Below are 21,953 nucleotides of genomic sequence, written 5' to 3' on the forward strand. Positions count from 1 at the left end.
CGGGTGATTCTGTGATTCTGTGATTCTGTGATTCTATGATGGCAAAACAACATGTAAGCACATAATTTCCATGAAGTCAATGACAATTGCCTGGACAGGATGTACTCCATACTCTTTTGGAAACGAAGTGGCAAAATTAATACAAACTTGAACTTACAAGGATCCACCAAATAAGAAAATCTGTCATGCCTGTTTTTTTTTTTTTTTTTTTTTTTTTTTTTTTCCCCTTTTATTTCCAAAAGCACCTAGGAGTCTGTATGAGATTCTTTTCCTTCCTTCCTTCCTTCCTTCCTTTCTCTTCCTTAGAGATTTTATGCTTTATGAATTTTTGGAGATGACAAAGACTTTCTATCTGAAAACAAGTAATTATGATATTATAACTTTATATAAAATAATTAGAAAGAATGTTGACCACTAGAAAAAGAGTCATACATTTGCTTCACCCATACAAATAACATCCTGCAAAATTATTCAGGGAAACTGTCTTGGGTCTTACTGGCTAAAGTCTCATGAAAGCAATCACAAAATATGCAAAAAAATCACTGGACATTTTCCTAACGAAACTAACATCAGTGATTTTGAGATTTGCAATTTTATTTATATAGCCTGTTGTTTAAAACATAAATTTTGATGCCTTGCAATCTGGCTCACTGAATGTCTTGAAGAGATCCGCTTCAGTGTTTTTCATTGTTGGATAGTATCGAACTATGCCAACACTACATGGATCTCTGTTGCATAAATTAGGCTTTATTCATGTTGTCTTTTAAAGATTTTCTTGCTTGGCATACGGTTAATTTGATATTTTATAAATTATTCATTAGATTTGATATCCTTCCCATTTCTGTTGATTGCATTATAGAAGTTGTAGGGATGTCTGTATTTCAAGCTTCAGCTAAGCATGCTATTCTGTTCTGTTTCCACAGTTGCAGTGGAAAGCCTCATTTTTACTGATTACACACAAAAGCAAATCACGCAGTACAGAAGTTATCCCAGGGTGAAGCCTAAATGAAAGCACTGCTCAAGGGAGATCTTGACTGCATCTGTCCATTTATAACTCATTTGATGATTTTAGTATGTGCTGAAAAAACAAAGAGGCAAAGGTGAGCATCAAAGGGGAGGCTCTCAAGAGAGTCCTGCTCAGTGAAACCTTAGTTACATCTGCCTTGCTCTACTAGTTAGGTATATATGTACAAGAAGCAAAAAGGCACAAATGAATTATTAGCAGCTTTACATCTCTGTAACACAATGGGGAAAGAGGCTAAAAATTAATAGTAAGGCAGGTAACAAATGTCAGTTATCGCATTCCAGATGTGTTTCAGCCCAAAACAGTCCAACAGTTTTCATAGAATCACAAAATGGCGTAAGTTGGATGGGACCTTAAACATTATCTAGTTCTAACTCCCTTCCATGAGCAATGTTGCCAACCACTAGATCAGACTGCTAAGCATCCCAGCCAACTTGGCCTTGAACGTCTCTCAGAGATGGGGCACCCACAGCTTCTCTGGGGAACCTGTTCCAGTGCCTCACCATGCTCCGAGTGAAAAATTTATTCCCAACATCTAGCATAAATCTCCCCTCTTTTCGTTTAAAGCCATTCCCCCTTGTTTTATCATTACCAGACCGTAAAAAGCTACGCCCACTCTTGCTTGTAAGCTCCCTTTAAATACTGGAAGGCGGGTTTTCCCAGAGCCTTCCCTTGTCGAAGATAAGTCCAACTCCTCAACCTTTCTTTGTAAGAGTGGTGCTCAGTACTCCTGATACTTCACAAGGGCAGAGTAGAGGGAGCCAATCACCTCCCTCTCCCTGCTTGCCATCTCTCTTTTGATGCAGCGCAGGATGCTGTTGGCCTTCTGGGCTGTAAGAGCACACTGCTGGCTCCTGTCAAGCTTTTCATCCATCAGGACCTCTAAGTCCTTCTCTGCAGGACTGCTCTAAATGAGTTCTTCTCCCAGCCCATACTCATATCAGAGATTGCCTCGAATCAATTGCAACACTTGGTAAACCTTAAATTCCTTTGTTCCCTGCATGTTTTTTGAGTGTGTACAAGTCCCTCTGGATCGCACCCATCCCTTCTATTGTGTCAACTGCATCACTCAGCTTACTGTCATCAGCAAACTTGCTGAGAGTACACCTGTCTATCTCATTTATAAAGACATTGAAGAGCACTGGTCCCAAGACAGACAGACCCCTTGGGGACACTACTTGTGACTGACCTCCACCTGGACATAGAGCTGTTGACAATGACCCTCTGGATATGACCATTAAATTAATTCTTTATCCAACTAGTATTCCAGCTTTCAATCCATCTCTCTCCAATTTAGAGATAAGGATCATGTCAAAAGCCTTGAGTTTTACACTAGAACAGGCCTTATGTAATCAAATCCTTTGTTTTATTGGTCTGAAGGTACCAAAAAACCCCAAAACAACTAAAGTGATCTGAACCTATGATAAATACTTCAACCTGCAACTTAAAATTAGGCCCTCAACAAACTTTGTTATTTCAGGTTACAGGCAGCTGTCTGCCTCTTTATATCTAGACCAAATTTCATCTTCCATAAATACATTTGTTTCATTTGGAATAATCACTCTCCAAAAGGAACTGTAAAGCTTGGGAAGATGTTTAGGAGCAACAAGATAGCATTTTTTTCCCCCCTTAAAAGTGAAAACTATGGACATTTCTATGTGTTTATAAAAACGGAGATTTTTAGAACTTCAGCATGAAGTGTTCTGCTGGATTCAATGTTCGCTATCTCCACAGACGTAACTTATTAGCCTGTAACTAGGTGGATCTACTTGCACAACTACAACATTCAGCAAGTATATTGTAAGATTTTCCACATCATGAGTACGGTTAGAACAAAATTGTGCCAGCCCATGTCCTCTCCTCCTAAAAATCAGAGAACTATTCAACTTATACACTAATTGTGGTAATTGATTGTTTACAAGCTGCATTACTGGGGAAGTTTTGTGGTTTTCTTTTTCTGATTTTTTGAACTCTAAAGGTTCTTGTACATGTTGAGTTGTTAACAGGAGCTGTCAGCTATAAAATATGGATCCATTTGAAAAAAAGAAAAGTTCTTAGTTTTTCAAGGCTTTTAAAATTCATTTTGTATAGATTTTTTAGGCTTTCTAGTCCCTTAGTACCTGCTTCAGTAATGACTTTCTTGGGAGAGTTCAATATCATAGCAGCAACACTTGTTTGCCATTAATGGTTAACATAAGAGCAGCTGTGCACAGCAAGTTCTTCATTTGGAGAGATATCACTTTATTTTATTAGAAATTGATTTCTAAAGCTATTCCATTTTAATTTGACAAAACAGGAATGCTCCAGCAGCTGAGTGAGACATGCTTCACTAACAGCTGGAAATATTTAAGTTTTTTTTGTTGTTGTTTTAATTAAGGCGAAGAGTTAATGCTAGCCCTTCTTTATCCATATTTTTAATTAAAGAATTTTAAGCCTTTAGGAGAAAAAAATATATATGATTTTTTTAAATAAAAATCTGTAGCATTCTCTTTCTTTTCCTGTGAAATTTCTCTATTTAAAATCTAGTAAGCCCTAATTAGATAGGAAGATCCAAATAAATAAAACACTGTCATGAACAGTGTAAAAAGACTTTTTTTTTTTTTTTTGAAATTATTCTTATTGGATATATCAAATAACACAGGAAAAAAGGTTAATCTATGATCTGCAAAAATGAGGACATTGATATTCTTATTACTTTTAGGCCATGCTTTGAGATTAAAAGAAAATGCTATGGAAAAGCCAGATATTACTAAATGGAATTAGGACCAGTAGAGGTTGACAAGCCAGAGGTGGCTGTCAAATTGAGAAAAATTGGTGAATACAGATTAAAGACATTTTGGCATGTAGTTAATAGAGAACAGAGTATTATGTCTGTGCTGATCAATAGAATAGAGGTGAGAAATCTTCTCATTCTCACTTTACAAATCATTTTGTGCAGTAGCAGTTTAAAATGTTTGAAGCAAGTTGAAAATTGTGTTGTTTCCTGACAGACGAAGTCTGGGGACTGAAAATTAGTATACGGTATAGCATAAGAGAATCTATATGTGTTTGAAAACATGAAGTCCCCAAAATAGGATAGAAGAAAAAAAAAAGTTGGCGTACTGCCCACTGGGAAAGACTGCCAGCATATTCCATCAGTCACACCATGAGACAGACAGAAAGACCACTTTCAAAACTGACTTATTCTGTTTACCAGCACAGACATATCTTTAAAGCTGCTGGAGCAGATGAGCTTGTGATACAGATGTATTTGCGACAAAGATATGTTCCGATATGCTTAAGAATCATGAGTATGTAGACATTCAATGCCAAAATTGCAACCACATGTATCAATTCACTTATGTAAGGTTGCAAAGTCCACTTTGCCACTTGCATTCAACACTTTCAAGGGAAATAGATTCCTATCTCCATAAACAACAGGACTACAAGCATCTTCACATGCTGTTTTATGTCTAGTTGGCTTCCTTAGAAAACACAATTTTTCTTCAGAACTATAATGCTCCTAACATTCACCTAAAACGTTGATACTGTTGACCTTTTTACTGGCTTTCCTGTAGCCATGTAAACCTGGGCAGAGTCAAAAAGGAAATCCTTTTCCATCCATTTCGCTCCTTCTCTTATTTCTCCTTCCTTCTCTATCATGGGTAAGGTGAAATGAAGAGGAAAAAAATGTTTATCTATGTTCTATGATAAAAGAATGTCTGTGAAGCTACAGGCTGGAGGTTGCTTCTTCATCTTTGAAAGAAAACAAAGAAATTACAGAGCTATGCAGCATTTTAGGAGAGACGATGCTGCCAGATGTACTGCTTTGGGGATTAAGTTTTAAATTAAAGTTCAATGTTAAACCTGAAAATGGAAGAGGGAATCTGGATCCTCTGGGAAGAACAGGATAGTTTTTGTTTTTGCTACCAATTGCCTCAGCTGTTCTGAACTTGACTGGTATGGCACATTGTCATCTTCAGCTTATTGCACACCAAAAATTGCCACAATATGTCTAGTACAACAATTCTTAAAAGATACTGCATCTATTCACATATTGTCATGATTGTGTTATTGCTAAATAAATCCCACCTACTTTAGTCTAAGACTATTCGTTTCAGTAATACCCTCTGTCGTTTTACACTGTGGCAAATTCTATGTACGATATCTCCCCAAGACTGCTGAATTGGCATTGCAGACCTAACAGTTTTTCATCACTAAACATTCATCTGAGTTGTTGTGTTGTTTCTTTTTTTAATTTCAGTAAAGCTTTGCAGTCACATGTTCTTAAATGTTTCATTATTATAACTAGAAAGCCTCTTGTATCATATTTAATTACAAGTGAATGTATGCTGTCTGCAGTTCAAAAATTCATCCTTTACTAAAGATCTTCATTTTCCAAAATAAACAGAGACATGAGTTAGTGATTAATAGTAGTGTTTTTTAAAATTTGTTTAATAAGTAATTACTGTAGTAAAAATAATGTGCTTCCCATTGCAGTATTTTAATGAAGCATTGATTAACAATTGTAATTTCCATTAGTTCTATAATTAAGAAGGATTTCAAGATTAAAAGAGGGAGTGGTTGGTTTGCACCTACACTTTCAAGTAGCTTGCCAAAAATTTGATAGTAAATTGTTCTTTCAAATAGCTGCTTCTAAAACCTAGCAATGAAACTAGCTGGATAGATGCCTCACAAAATTTAAATAACTATTTCTGTCAAATGATATTAAACTACTTAATTAAATTATTTTTGTGTAAGAGATCTGTCCACAGCTCTCTGTTTAATTACAAATTAAATTTGCAGTATGATCTATAATATAGACTGAAAGTACCTTTCAGTCCACGTGAAGTCAATGAAGGTCTAAGTTTGCAAGCCAATTAGGCATGAATTCAAGATTTTTTATTTTTATTTTTTAATTAGCTACTGCCACAGCATCAAAAGTAATAACAAATTATTGCTATTATTAGTAATAATAAGGTGCATATTACATCCTGTTTTGCTTGACCAACACTAATCTTTACATTTATTTTAGGGAAGACACATCTTGTCAAATAATTTCAAGAAGGAAAATCTCAGTACAGGAAAACTGCATTAAGTTGACTAAAGATCTAACTGAAAGGTAAAAACTTAGGTTCTTAGGATCTTTAGCTCTTCTTTTTCAATTTCTGCCTTGATATTTGAGAATGAAAGTTGAACTGAATATATTCTAGAGAAAAACAATTAATAACATGGAGGAAGCAAACTATTGATGTATAAAAACAGAAGTCAATCTCAATGCAGTCTCCAGTGTTTTTAAGAGGGCATCTTGTAAGGTAAAGACAGGAAGTTTCTGTACAGTTCCCCTTTATTGTAACAGTTCTGTTACCATTGCAAATGTGATAATGTGTCTTAATTTGTATGTGTATTTCCACAACAGCACCTATTGCAGAATACTTGTAGGAAACAAAGGGATATATGCAAAAAAAGTCTAATTTCCATAGCATTTCTGAAGTATTTTACACACATTTTTCATGGATGGGGCCTTTCACAACAACCCCTTCATGTTGCTGGTTGCTATGGCGACAAGGACAGGCTAAAAGCCTACAGAAGATGAAAGTGATGCACTATCTAGCTAATTACTCAAGCACTTAACATATTATTGGACAGAAACATCTCAAGATACCTGTGACTGAAGAATCTCTCCACAGCTTAGAAGCACCAAAGACTGATTGTTTATTAAGAGAGGTAATACTGAATAGTTATATCACATTTCATAACAAGCAGACAATTTATAACATCATCTTCAAATATCTAATGTGAAAGACATCTCTTCTAGAATATGAAACCTGATTTCATTTTCAGAATATTTATATGTGTCAGATAAGTCTGCAAACTGAGAAAAACAGATTACAGGAACAGAGAGATGTGAATAACTGTTCCCAATTAAAAATCTAAAAACCAAGCAGATTACCATTTGAACTATAAATGGAAGGAAGTGGGAAGAAGTTGCACAGAACAACACGTCCAACTTGAGGAATGTTAAACTGCTCCAGAGTACTTTTTGGGTGTACAAAATCTAGAGATCAGGAAATTACTCAAAGATTTATGAAGTTATCTTCTGATATGACTAGGAAGCTAATAAAAACTTAAGCATGTGGCTATAGACTAAGTAGTAAGTAACAGTAAATATAAATTTGTGTTTAGATGGAGTATGTACAAGTATCTTATCTACATGCAAAATTGGGAAAATAAGTTTTCAAAGTCTTTCAAATAGTCTTTCAAAGGCACTCTAAGGACAAATATGTAAAGATTCTGAAGCTGCATTATGTTGGTGAACATCTGAAGTAGTCAGGCTTGCTAAATACAATAATATGCTTTTCAACAGATGTGAAAATCTTATACTTGAAAAACTAATTTCACACTAATTTCGCTCCGATAGTAAAAACATAACTGTTCAAGATCATGAATTCTGCATGACATAAGCATGGTGTAATTGTATTTTCACTAACTTTAATCATAAAGATTACCTGTCTAGTCAGTTGATATTTTCAAAACTAGACAGGTACAAAATCACTCTTAACAATACTTAACCATGTTTTTACTCACTATACAGAAAGCAATACAAAATCAAGATTTAACTGTTCTATTTTTCAAAGTCCATAATCTTCTGTTTCTCTTATTCTGAACAACACGACTACTCAGTTATTTAATCTCCATTTCCCTCCTTCTCATACTAACTTTATGCCAGAATAACTTAAAAGCCTTTCAGTTATTTCTGCTTAACAGAAATCCCACCTATATAAGAAACTAATCTGTAGCTACCTTATATTTTTTCTACATAATTCAGATTTTTTAAGGCAGTATGTAGGGTAGGACAGTATTCAAGGAGACTTCAGTTACCTGGGTAATACCTAGCGAGGCCAGTTGCACTACCAAAAACTTGCCATAACAAAGTAGGGTCTTCTTCTCTGTTCCGCTTGAATACATCATCCAATGCTGCAGTCCAATTGAGTTCATTTAACACTATTGTTGCTGTCAAAGATAAAGCACATTTCCAAGTTAAAAAGTTACACTGATTATAAAAAAAAAAGCAAGCTAAACTATTATGGAAAGTAATAAAGCTTCTAATCCTTTTATAGTTGTTTATTAGTTAAGAATTCCTCATATTCCCTTCTTCCAATTTAATTATTTGTAAGCAATGGCTGTTAATTTATTCATGTAATGTCTTCTAAAAAATATTTTATGAGATGTTACTCTAGTTGCACCTTCTTGTCAAAAAAAGTAAATGTAGTCATACAAATGCATATAAAGTTGATGTTTTTATTAATCACAGAACACTGCAATTAGAATGTTTTTTACAAAAGCTCACAAAGCTCTCCCTGTCCAAACAGATGCTTTCAGGTGGTTCTATGAAAAAAAAAAAAAAAAAAAAAAAAAAAAGATGAGTACTTGAATTGCAGTTAAAGTGGGATTCTCATACACTCATTATTGCATGCTAACAAATTATTCATACTTACAGATGTGATTATTTATAGAAAGATCAGCAGTGTGAACATTAATATTTATGAACTGGGTCAGTTTTTCAGTAAAGGTAAAAACAAGACTATTCACATTTTTAAGTATGATCACCTGAAGTCCAGGCAAGACTGTAATTTAGGCTTTTCCTGCAGTATGATATTGCATACAAGAAAGAATTTTTATGTCTTGCAAATGGGCAAGTCAAATGGAAATAAAAACAGTTCACGTTTAACAGAAACGAGTGGCACTACAGTAGAAATTTCTGCATGTGGATTTACATTCTAGCCCGTGGAAATAAGAATAAGGATAGATTAAAAGTTAACACTTGACAGCACAATTTGAAAATGAGTTTGTTACAAGTACTAGAGAAATGAGATTGTAACATTAAATTTTATAGGCTTATTATCAAACGTTAAAGAGAAAACTGCTACACCCAGTGATTGGCAGAAACATTTGTCTGTTTTTCAAAGGATTTTTAAGGTAATACTGCTCCCTCACAGTACATCTGTTTATAGAAATATCAAATTAGATTTCCAGCTCTTGAGATTCCCTGTAAACAATAAACTTTATACTTGTCTCTTTGTCAATTATAAAAATATTTATTTACTTGAAAAAGAGGAATAATTCCCTGAGGTATTATGAGAAGCTAATCATTTTAGAATGGTTGCTATTCAACTATCTCTTTCAGAACCAGTTAGATCTACTATAAAAAATAAAAAATAATTAAAAAAACCCCATACATAAACTTTTTTCTGAGTTCATTCTTTGCTCAGTCTTAATTTCAGAAATGTCTCAAAGAAGTCATTAGAAGCTTTGCCATTTACTCACTCAGAAGGATTTCCTTTTGCACCTGATTTTTGTTGTTTCCTCACTTGATTTACAGAGTACTTGGCACACTGGAAGCCTACATCAATGGTTCCTAATGGCATTTAGGGCGCTAAAACACAGGGTACTTAAGGCACATGGGTGATAGTAATTCTTACCTCTTTTATATCTGACAAAACATTCAGGTTTCAGTGCCCTCCATGGACTCCCTACCCCCAAAACAATGGAAGACAATGCATTTCTTTAGCCTTGTGATCTGTCTTTAAATTGCTGCAGCCTCTATCCCCAAATCTGGCAGCCAATTTTTCACCCTACCCCAGTAAAACATTCAATCAGGAAAAAAAAAAAAAAGTTACTGATGGTCATAATTGCTTTTCTAAAGTGGTAGCTATGCACGTCTGGAAGCAGTTCCTTCACATATGAAATGGAATACAGTATTTCCAAAGAGATTTCCTTCAGATAACCTCACTAATAAATAAACTATATGCAATATTAAGATGTAATAGCCTTATTATTATACATTTACAAATATTGCTGCAGTGTCTTTGAAATCATACAAACACATGTAATAGAAATTTATCAACCTGAACACACATGTACACATGTGCACATATACACATATGTAAAAGTATGCTTCTAAAATACATGCTTACAGAAAAAAGGAGAAACTGAGAATCTACAATTAGTAAAATACCAAAGTACCGCAGTACCAAAGTACAGAAGAATGGATAAACTGAAACAAACAATTTCAGCATTTTATTAGATTTGTGTAGATTAGGCTATAAAGCAAGAAATATGACTGCCCAGATTTTATTTTTAATACTGGTGTATCTTACAATTCAAAGAAAGAGTTTTATGATCATGTTCCACCTTTCCTTTCCTCCTCCTCCTCAACAATTTTCTCCCAGAGGCAAATAAAACATCCTAAAGAAATCTAAGAAAAAAATCACACCAAGCTGGAAAGAAAACAAGAATAATGATGTGGAATTGAACATGAGAACAAGAAGAGAACATCCAAACAGACATACAGAGGAAAAGACTAATAGTCTTTTGCTAATAGTATGTGCCTCGAAGACACAATAACTTATTTGGTGGAATTGTTATGTAAATAGCTGATAGTGTGATCATTAAAACAATTACTTCTGAAACAGTTTGCAGTCTATAATTAAAACTTGCTCCCTTAATTCAAGATATATATGATATATATGTATATATATACTTTTATTAGCATACTTGTGTGAAATGCACTCGTATTTGTTTTAACTAATGGTGAACAGTAAATAAGGAAAAGGATGCTGAGAATTTTAGCTTTAATCATTTATTTCTCTGTTTTCCACATCATACATTACTCTTCTGCTTCTGCTAAAGGTACACTCTGGATTTCAAAAGACAAGCTGCAAATCAGTTCCCCTACATTTTTATTGCAATACCTCTGGTGAGAGGCAATTTAAAACCACTATCACTTGACACTGTTTTAAAGCCCATAGCAAAGGATTTGAAACATGCCATCTAAAGAAAAGAAAGCAAAACCCTCCAACTCGAACAAAGCCATTCAAATGGCTCATACTAAAATATGATTCTTAATTTGCACATAAAAATTAATAGAGCATGACTTTGACTAGCTCTTTGTAGAGGCCATACCAATCATCAGAATATCTTGATTTGAAATAAATAGATTTATTCTGACTTCATTAATAGAAGAGAGAATTTCACTTCTTTTTCTGTTATTTAAAAAAAAACATAGTAAAACAAAATGTTCAGACATGTTATAGTCACACCCATTGAGATGCTGTATAGACCAGAAGAAAAGGTTTCTTTTTGAGATAACATTCATATGGGGAAGAGCTTTTGACTGATAATTTGCAGAAAGTCTACTTTAAGACAACTCTCCAATAACTTTATTTCTAATTCTGCTAAAAGAAGTCTATGAAGATTGTTTCTGCTAAGCACTTCAACTGCTACCTTTCACTTGATACTGGCAAGATGAAAAATAAAATTAATCATTGCACAGTAAAAAATCATCATTCTTAATTCCAATGAGATCCATCTATCTTCTCACTTTTCCCTCTTCTTTATCACATGAGGTTTAGGGGCCTTGACAAGGAATGGATTCAATTTTCCTCTGCAAATGCAATCAATAATAATGTGAGAGCACTACTGCTCTCTCTTTAAAAGAACTGGAATACACTTCTGATGATTTATTCAATATATAGGCCCTGGACTGCATACAGGGCAGAGTATAACATTATTTGAAAAGCCTGAGAGCTATTTACTATGTCAGAAAACGTGTCAAATGCTGCTCCCTGTTGAGGCAGCTACACGTATCCAAGGGAGAACAGAAGGGACTGCTTCTACAGACCACTAATTGTCTTTTAGTGTATGGCAACTATTACAGTTCCATGTCTTATTTAACGAAGTTGGCTCAAATAAACTCAAAGTTTATTTGAAAATAATACCCACTAGTTATTCTTATGAATGAAATACATATTTGCAGCCCAATCTTATGGTATTTAAAACTGGGAGAATATATTTGCAAAAGCACATTTTTGTATACTTACATGGACACACAGGTTTCTGTCTGTAGACATGTTATACTGATATTTCAGAACTTCTGTTGTCTGTACAGACTGTCTTTTTTATTACCTATGTTTTTCTCAGGATTTTGTCTGAGAAGGAGTCAATTTTATTCATAGAGTCACACCTAATGCTGCCTCTGGATGAAAAAAGTAGTGACAGCACAACACTCATTCTTTCAAGATTAAATTCCTTCCAGCTTATTTTTAATTAGATGTTTGCATTGATCAAGCACATATTTTCTAAATAATTCCCAAATACAGTCATTTGAAAATCTAGTCTGACAGCAACTTAAGCTACAGTACTTGAAATTGAGGTGTATGCTATGTCTCTCTTGCAAAGCTCAACATGAGCAATAGGCAAGAGCAAAGGAAAGATTACAGTGGCTCCAACATGAATACTGTCTCCTAGGTAACTAGTCTTCTCAGTGGAATCAGAAATCTGAATTTAGATGCTTAGGCTTTCCATAGAACACCATAGGAAACTGTTCAGCTCAAAGGGTCATTAAAAAGAACAACAACCAAACAACTTCACAGATTATCAGAAGCCAGTTAAATGAGAATAATAATAAAAACATCTGAGACCTGGGGACCATTTTATTCCATATCTTTCTGCAAATAAATTAGAGCTCCAGAGGTTGCACTGCTATCCTCTCGCAGGGATAGAGCACAGTGTTCACTGCATACATGGATCACAGGAATATGAATCTACAAGATGTATCTCCAGAACACCAAGTTAGACAAATTAGTTGTACACATTCAGCAACCTTTATTTAGTTTTGAAAGCATCTATCTGATGATGACAGTACTCTGTGCAACAATATTAGAAATTAACTGAATACTTTGAAAGGTAAAGAACAACAGATAGAAAAAGAATGTGTCTTTTTTTTTTCTATCAAAAAGAAAATCAAAACACACATTTAAGAAATGAAGAGGAATTGTATTCTTTTCATTCTTTTCAGTGGTGACCAATTAGGTAGGTCATTATTTTCAGTGCTGCTCTGCTTCATCTCTTATATACAGATCAGTTAAAAATTCCTGCCTTGAAAACAGTATTTGTATTTCCTATCATAACTTAACTTTAAATTACTGGATAATTAGAATTGTTCAGAATATTCACTCAATCATGCTTAAGAAATAAAATGTTGAAGTATATTTTTTAATAAGTGTAATAGCAATGAAATCAAATAGCTTTGGCATTTAAGATTGCTAAAAGGTAATTTTACAGAGTATGTATTTTACACTCTTAATTAAAAGCTTAAATGAATAAATGTCATGGAATTCTTCTTTCAATGAACAATTTCTTTGCTCCCCATTAGATATCTGATATTATGTCCTAGGCAGTTCTATATATAATTTTTTAAAGAAGTCAGTGAAGTCTAGCATGCTGTTGTGTCTGTGTCAAATCAAGAAAATTAATTGGCAGTGTCATATGATGTATGCTGACTGGCTTAGCCACCGCATGCTGATAGCTAGAACATCACACTGAAAGCTCATTAAAGAAGAAATGCCCAGGAGAAGGAAATAAGAATGTCAGTAAAATAAGCATCCACTATAGCTCAACTAAAGAGAGTTAATATAATATTGAGTTGTAAAACATTCAGTACAAACTCATAGTTTTTAAACAAGTTATTTATGCTGTTGTAAAAAACAAAAGACACTCCTATTAATATATTGCAACATATTGTTTATATTACTGTCTGTGCATCTTAGAAGTCACAAAAGATGAACACTGGCTTTTACCTTGCTTCTTCTAATATCCAGCACATATTTGAAAATTGAGATACATCCAATGCTAACAATCATACAATACTCTCATTTTTTTTTTCTCTGGGAAGAGGATAAGAAAACTCAGAAGATGAAAGATATAACTGATAGAGGAGAGATAGGGGAATTTTGGATTTTGCAGAGCTAACCAATGTAAGAGACTAAGACGAAAAACAGAACAAACTTAGAAAAGTAACTACAGCTCCTCCTTTTTTTACTATTATCAATTTTTACAGGTGACTTCAAAGGTGCGAGATTAATAAATCCTGAACTACAGCTGTGTAAAGTGAGAAGGAAAGGACACAAAAGACATTCAACTCATACAAAAATGTTCTCTCCCACGCTGTCTGTAGCATATTTTAACTATTTTAATCATTCAAAATGTAATTTACAGTACTTACAGTCTGAAAACACTATTTATTCAGAAATGGATGCTGTCACATATGTAACTACCTATTACACATTTTTCAGTTTTTCTTGCAACAGTAACACTTCCCATCAACAGCAATTCCTTCTGTTCTGTAGCCAGTCATGGCAAATTGGAAAGAGTAAGCAGATCCAACAAAAATAGATATATTTTAATGCAATAGCATAAAAAAAGTTTGATATATAGTCCAGAAAACTCAGTTTCTTTTCTCTGTTAAGCCAAGAGATGAATTATAACTGGACAAAGTACTGGAAAAGTTTAATAAGGTAACTGAAAAAAGTTTAAAAAGGTAACAGAAAAGCTGTCTTCTGAAAGGAGATGAGATTTTGAGTGATTTAACCTACAAAAATGATGTTGAATCAGAAAGCAAGATCAACTCTAACAAGAATATGCAAGTCTAAGGATAATAATAGCACAACAAAAAATGGGCATCAGCTAGTTGTTATTAATTTAAAGCAGGAAATTAAGAGATCTCTTTCAGAGAGGAAGGTCTTAGAATGGCTGATAGAAGACAAGAGATCATTTAAGACAAAGTAAAACTAGTTTGTTAAAAGAATGACTTGGACAAATTATCAATTAGATTTGGCAACTAAAAGAAATTTCCTGTTCTATTCCCGAGCTTCGTTACAAATAAAAATGCTCCTTTAAAAAGTTATAGCAATCTCCAGCAATGAAGTTTTATACAAACTTACTGAAGCACAAGAATTGGAAGTAAATTTTCTCCAATTGGAAGTCATTTTTCGTTAATGAATATTAAGTGCTTGCAAACCACCTGTAAATATATTTTTTATTATATATGTAAATACATATATAGAAAATACAAATATGTATGCTCTCTATATAATCTAGTATTATTAACAATATAACATTATGAAAATATATATTACACAAGTTATTGTATTATAAATTTTATAGTATATACCTATTTTATTTGAAAGTTCTATATAGAACATAATGATTTTTGTGTGTTTTAGGGAATTTTTATAACTATTAAAATAACATAGTGGATTTGGGTAATGGGATTCTAATCTAGCCCCTATATAAATGAAATATTAATGAATAGCAGGCAGGCTTAATCTATCTAAATGCATATCTGGCAGCAGAAATCCAAGACACACTGAGTGTGAGGGGAATACAGTGCACAAGCAAGAAACGTGAGAAAAATGATGATGAGATAAAACCTGTTTTGTTAACTGAGCAGGTTCAGATGTGACTACCAATGCTCGTTGTCAATGTTCTAACAATTTCAGACAATTATGTAGAGTTAAAAAAAAAAAAAAAAAGAAATTTCAATTTTTTTTTGTTTTGTTATTGTTGCTGCTTTTGGACAAAGGATGCATAACAGTCTTCACTCTGGAGAAATTTGTTATGACAGAAATTTTATGAGAATAAATATCTTCTAAAAATCAGCTACTCAAAAATGTCCCCTCCCTTCACCATATGAACCATCTGTCCCACAAGCATCTGGCTTACAGACTTCTTGGAAGCAGAACATAAAAATAAAATAGAAATTCTGCAGTATGACACCATTATAGGTACAGCATCTTGATGGGTAATTGAATTTCATGTGGGTTTTTATTTATTTATTTATTTATTTTGTCTTTTTTTTTTTTTTTTTGGTAGGTTATGTAAAGGTAACATTAATTAATCCCTTTTCTCTTAAAGAAGGAAAGGGGAAAGTCTACAGCATGCTAGAAAGGTCTAAGTCAAACATTAGCTGCCTATACAAACAGAAGGTTTCCTCTCTCTGAAGGCTTCGCTATTTATTCTTAAAAATAAAGACTTGGCTTGTGCCTTTAAAAGAAGAAAAAATATATTTTTATTTAATGCACAACATTAAATTCATGAGAAACAAAATGTACATTCCCAGTTCTAAGCTATTGGGCTGATTTCCACTCTTGAGGTGAATCGTGGCCTGCATTAAATTAATAATAAAACTCCTGCACTGCACAGGGAAGTGATCAATACAACAGTTGGAATTATTTGTGCTTGCAGAACAGTAAAAAATCCCACCAAATCCAGTACCTAATCACTACCAAATATGTAACGTGCTTTACCAAAAAGATCATAATGTTGTAAAATAAAAATCAAGTGGAAACAAAGAAAAGGGACAATTAAAAGGCAAAGAATAATTCTTTTCCACTGAGTAAGTGAAGTGAAATGGACATGACTTTCAGTGCCTGAGAGAAAGTGATAAGAAACCAAGTTGTGAGCATACACAATTGTATGCTCAACTGTACCAGTGAGGAAGCTGCTTTGCTTTGGGGTAAAACTGAGCCCCAGAGCCCTATAATCCTTTGTGTACTTCTGGGAAGATACGTATGAATTTAGTGTGCTAAATATGTAGATAGAGACAAGGACAACAGGTACCCACGTTTGAAAATTTGTTCTGTTAGTGCCCATCTACTTGGAATTCATGGCTGGATGGGAAAGCAAAACCTTTTATTTCCCTCCCTGATTCTGCAGGCTCCTGTATTTGTCATTATTCAGGAGGAGAAAGAGGGAAAAAACCTCTTTGGGATGCCATACATATATAAATACTGCTCCAGGTAAAAAAGAATGAGAGGAGAAAATTATTGCAGAAAAACTTCCACGGATGTCCAGTGGAATCCATCATCCATAGGAAGAGAGACCAGATGTTGAGTTTAATGCAAGGACCTGGCAACTTTCTGTGATAATCACACAGGAGAATGCAGTAGCTACTGAAAAGGTAGCCAAAGATGCCAAAGATGAAGGCAATATTCTATATCAAAATACCGGTATCAAAACACATTTATTCACCTTTAATTCCTTAGCATCTTCCTGTGATTTTCAGTAATTAAAAAAAAAAAAAAAATTAAAAAAACAACCAAAAAAAGCCACACTTTTTTAAAACCCTACACTTTTTTTTTTTTTTTTTTGTACAGAAGATAAACAAATAACGTATCTTCATGAGTTGGAACAATGAAAGTAAAATAATAATAGTAATATTCTTCAGATATAATATCACACACCCTGATTTCTCTGAGGCAATTATACAAAAACGTATAAAAAATACTTCCATTTTTTTAAATATCAGATTGCATTGTATTTGTTTTTATTGAACTCATGCAAGCAACAACCTTTCACTTACTTGCCAGATTCTATTCCTACTTATTTTACCTATTTTATATTCATCTTATTCAAGCAAAGAGCTTTCATTTCTCTTGTCAGCTTCTACTGAGTTTTTTTATATTGATCTTTTAAAAGGAACAGCTTTCCACTTCCTTATCATTTTCAAATGTATCATGCTCATTTTTGTATTGACATCATCATTTCAATACTCCTCTGCCTTTTTTCAAATTACAGCATTTCTACAGCTAAAAGCATTTTAAACACTTGATTTCAACCTTCTTATTAACTACTAAGCATAATCCTAAAACTCACTCTTGATTTTGTTCAGAGAATACTAAAGTCCTAAATTCTCAGCAAACTTGGATCACATGATTCTGTGATATCCTTCAGTTCTTACAACAAAAATTGATAGTCTTCAAATCAAACAGTGTGTTAAGAGTAAAGATAAATGAAAACTTAATAGTTGTGAGGCTGAGTTTATATGTGTGCAATCAGATTGCACAACTGAATTTTGGTACAAATAGGTTAATTATTTTGATTTATCTATTAATACAGATAAATATATGCATTATATAATATATACATAATATACATGATAATATATATTGTCACTATATTACCTATATATATCTATACACTATCTATGGATAGCGTGTATATAACATATTCTATATATTATATAATCTATATTTTATTATGTTTATAGTATAATTATTTATATATAATAAATTATACAATTATAATATTATATTTAATTTAATATTAGTTAATATATTTAATTACTTAATGTTATATTATAATATTAAGTAATTAATCACAGTGACACAACGTTAGGAATGACTTCCTGGGCAACACTAGAAACATTTACCAGAAAATATGGCACAGACCTAAAACCCATTAAAAATATTTTTTAATGGTAAAGCCATAGAAGCTGTCTAGCTAATTTTCAAAGGATACTCTATCAATGCAATCTTTATGGTTGATGACATACTTACAGATTTATTTCCAAATGTTCTTGTCCATATTAGTGTTATGAAATGAAATACTCAAGCAAGCATTCTTCATTGTTAATTTGACAGCAAAGTTCATTTTGGTATTAATATGCTAGCAAAAATTGGTTCAAATCCTTCTAAGTATCCATCTCTTTGTAGACCTCAGGCTACACAATGGCATCTCAAATTGTCATTATTTTATAACGCAAGAATCATGTACATATACACAGGTTCTAAATCCTGCACCTGCACAGAAATATCAGAAGCAAAATTTTTTACCACTGAAACATAAACACAAAGCCATTTCAATCAACATTCTTTCAGAATAAATTCAGAGGTTTATTGAAAGTATAAAAAAAGAAACAAAGACATAAATGAAGAATAAAAAAGAAAAGGACAAGATGATCAAGATGTAATCAAAGGGAACCTCAAGATGATGCATTTCTGGTAAGAAAAAAAAAGTGCTGAACAGACTACAGTAAGAATATTCAGATGCTTTTGCTCTAAATGGAAAAATTATCTTGTTTGAACATTTATTACACAGATGTGCTGTAATAGCAAGCATTTTGTACAATCAGACTGATCCTTCTATAGTGAAATTTGAAAGCATTAATTTCTATACTAAAGGTAGTAATGAAGAAGGCTTTTTGGCCCAATTTTCCACTTAGCCTCAGTGAACAATGTTATTTATAAAAAAAATCTGCCATTACAACTGAATATGCAGTAAGGAATAAAAGGCAATTTCTTCTCTTTGATAAAGTTAAATTACTATTGCTTCTAAGTCACCGCATTTCCAGATATTGTAAGTGGAATTTCCTTTCTTCATAAGTGATCTGTGTACATCTATAGGAAATGGAAAACATGGTATAATCTCTTGAAACAACTGCATATATTTGCAGTGGACAGCGTGAGTTAGTTTAATGAAAATCATAAGTGTTTCAGCTACTTTACACTCATAAAACAGACAGTTGATGTGTAATTTGTAAAGATTGTGAGATCTCTTCTATGTGTTTTTTCTTCCTCCTGTCTATGTTAAAAGCAGCTGTCATTTACAGTAGTTTTGTTAGACCTGAAATATATGACAGAAACAATGGAGAGACCAAAGAAGGAATTCTGCAGTATATATGCTTCTGAAATTTGTTTCTGATAGAAATAATACATATGTTACCTCTATGGACATGTATGTGCAGAAAGTACTCAGAGAGAACTCCTGGCTGAGAAAAAATAAAGACTGGAAGTATCAGCAAGAACAGCAACTAATGTCAGGCAGAAATCTGAGGGGATGATGGAAGGCAGAAAAAATGACTCTGGATGTAAAACTGCTTGTATCAGAGCAGCTAAATCAAAGACCTGGGTGATCCATGGGCAATCAGTGGATGAACTGAAAACAAAACAAGACAAAAGAAAACAAGGCAGAGAAAGACTACCTAGTTAAAAAGCTGCAGTATAAATTTGATGTCTTCAAAGCTACAAAGGAAAAACAAGCCATGGCAAATAATGAAAACAAAAGTGAAACTGGCTGCCAATTCAAAAGGTGAAGCTGATACTATAATTCCTCAGAGACTGCCTAAGACATTATTTCTTTCAATATTTGAGAGAGAGATGTCAGGATGATGCACATTTAGTTGAAAGAGTGGGAGACAGAAGACCAGAAAATCACAGCAGCACAAGAAGAAGCCTTTAGGAAAACAGTAATAAGGAAAACAGACAGGCTTATAAGTAAAGTATCAGAAATCAGGCAGGTATTGTCTCCTGGGAACCATTGAAGAAGATTCCAAAGACAGAAAGGGAGAGGCTACTCTTTGTTTTTCATATAAATAATTCAGCTTGGACCTCCTTCTCATAGATCAAATGAGTGTTCAAGTAATAAAGCAGTTTAAAGAAGTGGAAGCACATGTAATCCTCAGAAAGGAATCTTGTCCATAGCAAATAAAAATGGCCCAGAAAACTGTCACTGAATTTTTGTGATGTCTGAGAACAATAAACATTGAAAGTATATTGTATATACTGTGTATATAATGTGACTGTGCATGAGTGAAGAGTTCAGGAGTTTCCACAGAAATAATGAGGAAAGTAAAGTCAAAGTTGGCGTAAGGTTTCATCTAGAAGGGAGAAGATACAAAACCACTTGTACTACGACAATACTTCATGTAAAAACAAAACAAAAACGAATAAAGGAGAGAAACGCAGCAATGTTCAAGAGCAACATCTTGAAGTTGTCCAACCAGGACATTGAAGTTGTCCAACCAGGACATTAGCATCTATACATCAATTCTGCTAAGGGATAAAAATTTAAATCTGTGTCATAATTACAGTATTTGGAACAAATCCTGGATGAATTAAACCATCTGGTAAAGAAGAAGGAATTGAACACTGTGGATCACACAACAGAACGCAGACTGGAGCAAAAGAATGTGAAGCTCTATTGTGGTGCTGTATCTCTGGAGAAAACACACATGTATTTAAATCAGGACATTTTATTTTTTGCAAAGCCTCAGATGGAAATTCTGTAGGTCTGTTAAAAGCACTAATCTTGTGTTTGCATAAGGAGAGTGAACTCCACATAAAATAAACAGGAAGCAGTAAAAATTATACTTTCTTGGTACTGATACGTCTCATGTACTTATCACAAAATCTAAAGCTAATGAGAAGATTCAGATATTTTCAATCAGAAGACAGACTTTGCTAAATGGTCACAGTAACTAGGCACAGTATCATTTGTTAAACTCAGCATAGATTGAAAGTAGGGAGGAAGCTGCCTCCTAAAAGATGCACTTGAATTCTGCAAAATTGCTTCTTACAGGAATGTTTTCAGGGGAGGGTGATCACAAAATACTTCATTTTTCACAGTGTAAGTGTTCTCATCAAATATCACTAATCTTTTGCTTTGATGAATGAAAAAAACTCCAGTTCTGGTTTTGGCTGGAATAGAGTTAATTTTCTTCCTAGTAATGGTAAAGTGCTATGTTTTGAATTGCAGATGAGAATAAGGTTGATAACAAACCAATCTTTTAGTTATTTCTGAGCTGTGCTCACACATAGCCAAGAACCTTTCAGCTTCATATTCTGTCCTGCCAGCAAGGGAGGCAGCGGTGCATGAGGAGGTGGGAGTGACAGGTGACCAAAGGGATATTCCATGCTGTATGGTGTCATGATGAATAGTGGGGAGCTGACCCAGAGATCTGCCACTGTATAAACTGACCGGGCATAGGTCAGTGCGTTGTGAGCAACTGCACTACACATCACTGTTTTGTATGTTCTTTTATCATTATTATTGTTTTCCTTCCCTTTTCTGTCTTATTAAACAGCCTTCATCTCAACTCATTAGTTTTACCTTTTTTCCAATTGTCCCCCCCACTCTACTTAAAGGGTCAGTGAACAGGTAGCTATCTGCTGAGTTGAATCACATATTAAAAGGTCAGAAGAAACAAAATGAAACAAAATAAGGAAATTAAGAAAAAACAAGATGATTTAATGAACTTAAAGTCTAGTCAGGAAATAATGAATCATCTCCACTGAAATAGTATTTAGAATTTCTATTTCAAGTAGAGAACAAGAAGATGAAGGTGACACCATTCGCACAAACCAGCATGTTAAACAGGATACCAGGAACAGGGGTGCAGATGAAAAAGAAACTGAACATTGAAGAGAATCTGAAGGTCTACAGAAGATAGCCTCTTTTGCTTCTCTACCTTCCTAGAAATATTGGAATATGGAAAGAATATCACTACACTAAATTTGTACCTTCACTCACAGCAGCACCTGTAGCACAC

The 21,953-nt window shown here is 33.7% G+C and overlaps 1 protein-coding gene across 12 annotated transcripts in view; it reads right to left on the reverse strand.

The window, feature by feature from the left end:
• Nucleotides 1-21,953, reverse strand: part of CACNA2D1 (calcium voltage-gated channel auxiliary subunit alpha2delta 1) — a 354,437-nt gene that overhangs the window by 98,528 nt on the left and 233,956 nt on the right. For all 12 annotated transcript variants that reach the window (XR_008206210.1, XM_052680848.1, XM_052680846.1 and 9 more), the window contains exon 7: nucleotides 7,886-8,017. Coding sequence is in view for 11 of the 12 variants with exons in the window: in XM_052680848.1 (XP_052536808.1) it covers nucleotides 7,886-8,017 (132 nt within the window). In the remaining variant the exon portion in view is untranslated. The remainder of the gene's footprint in view (nucleotides 1-7,885; nucleotides 8,018-21,953) is intronic.

The sequence above is a fragment of the Tympanuchus pallidicinctus genome, unplaced genomic scaffold, assembly GCF_026119805.1.
Source record: "Tympanuchus pallidicinctus isolate F22 unplaced genomic scaffold, pur_lepc_1.0 scaffold19, whole genome shotgun sequence".
Classification (NCBI taxonomy): Eukaryota; Metazoa; Chordata; class Aves; order Galliformes; family Phasianidae; genus Tympanuchus; species Tympanuchus pallidicinctus.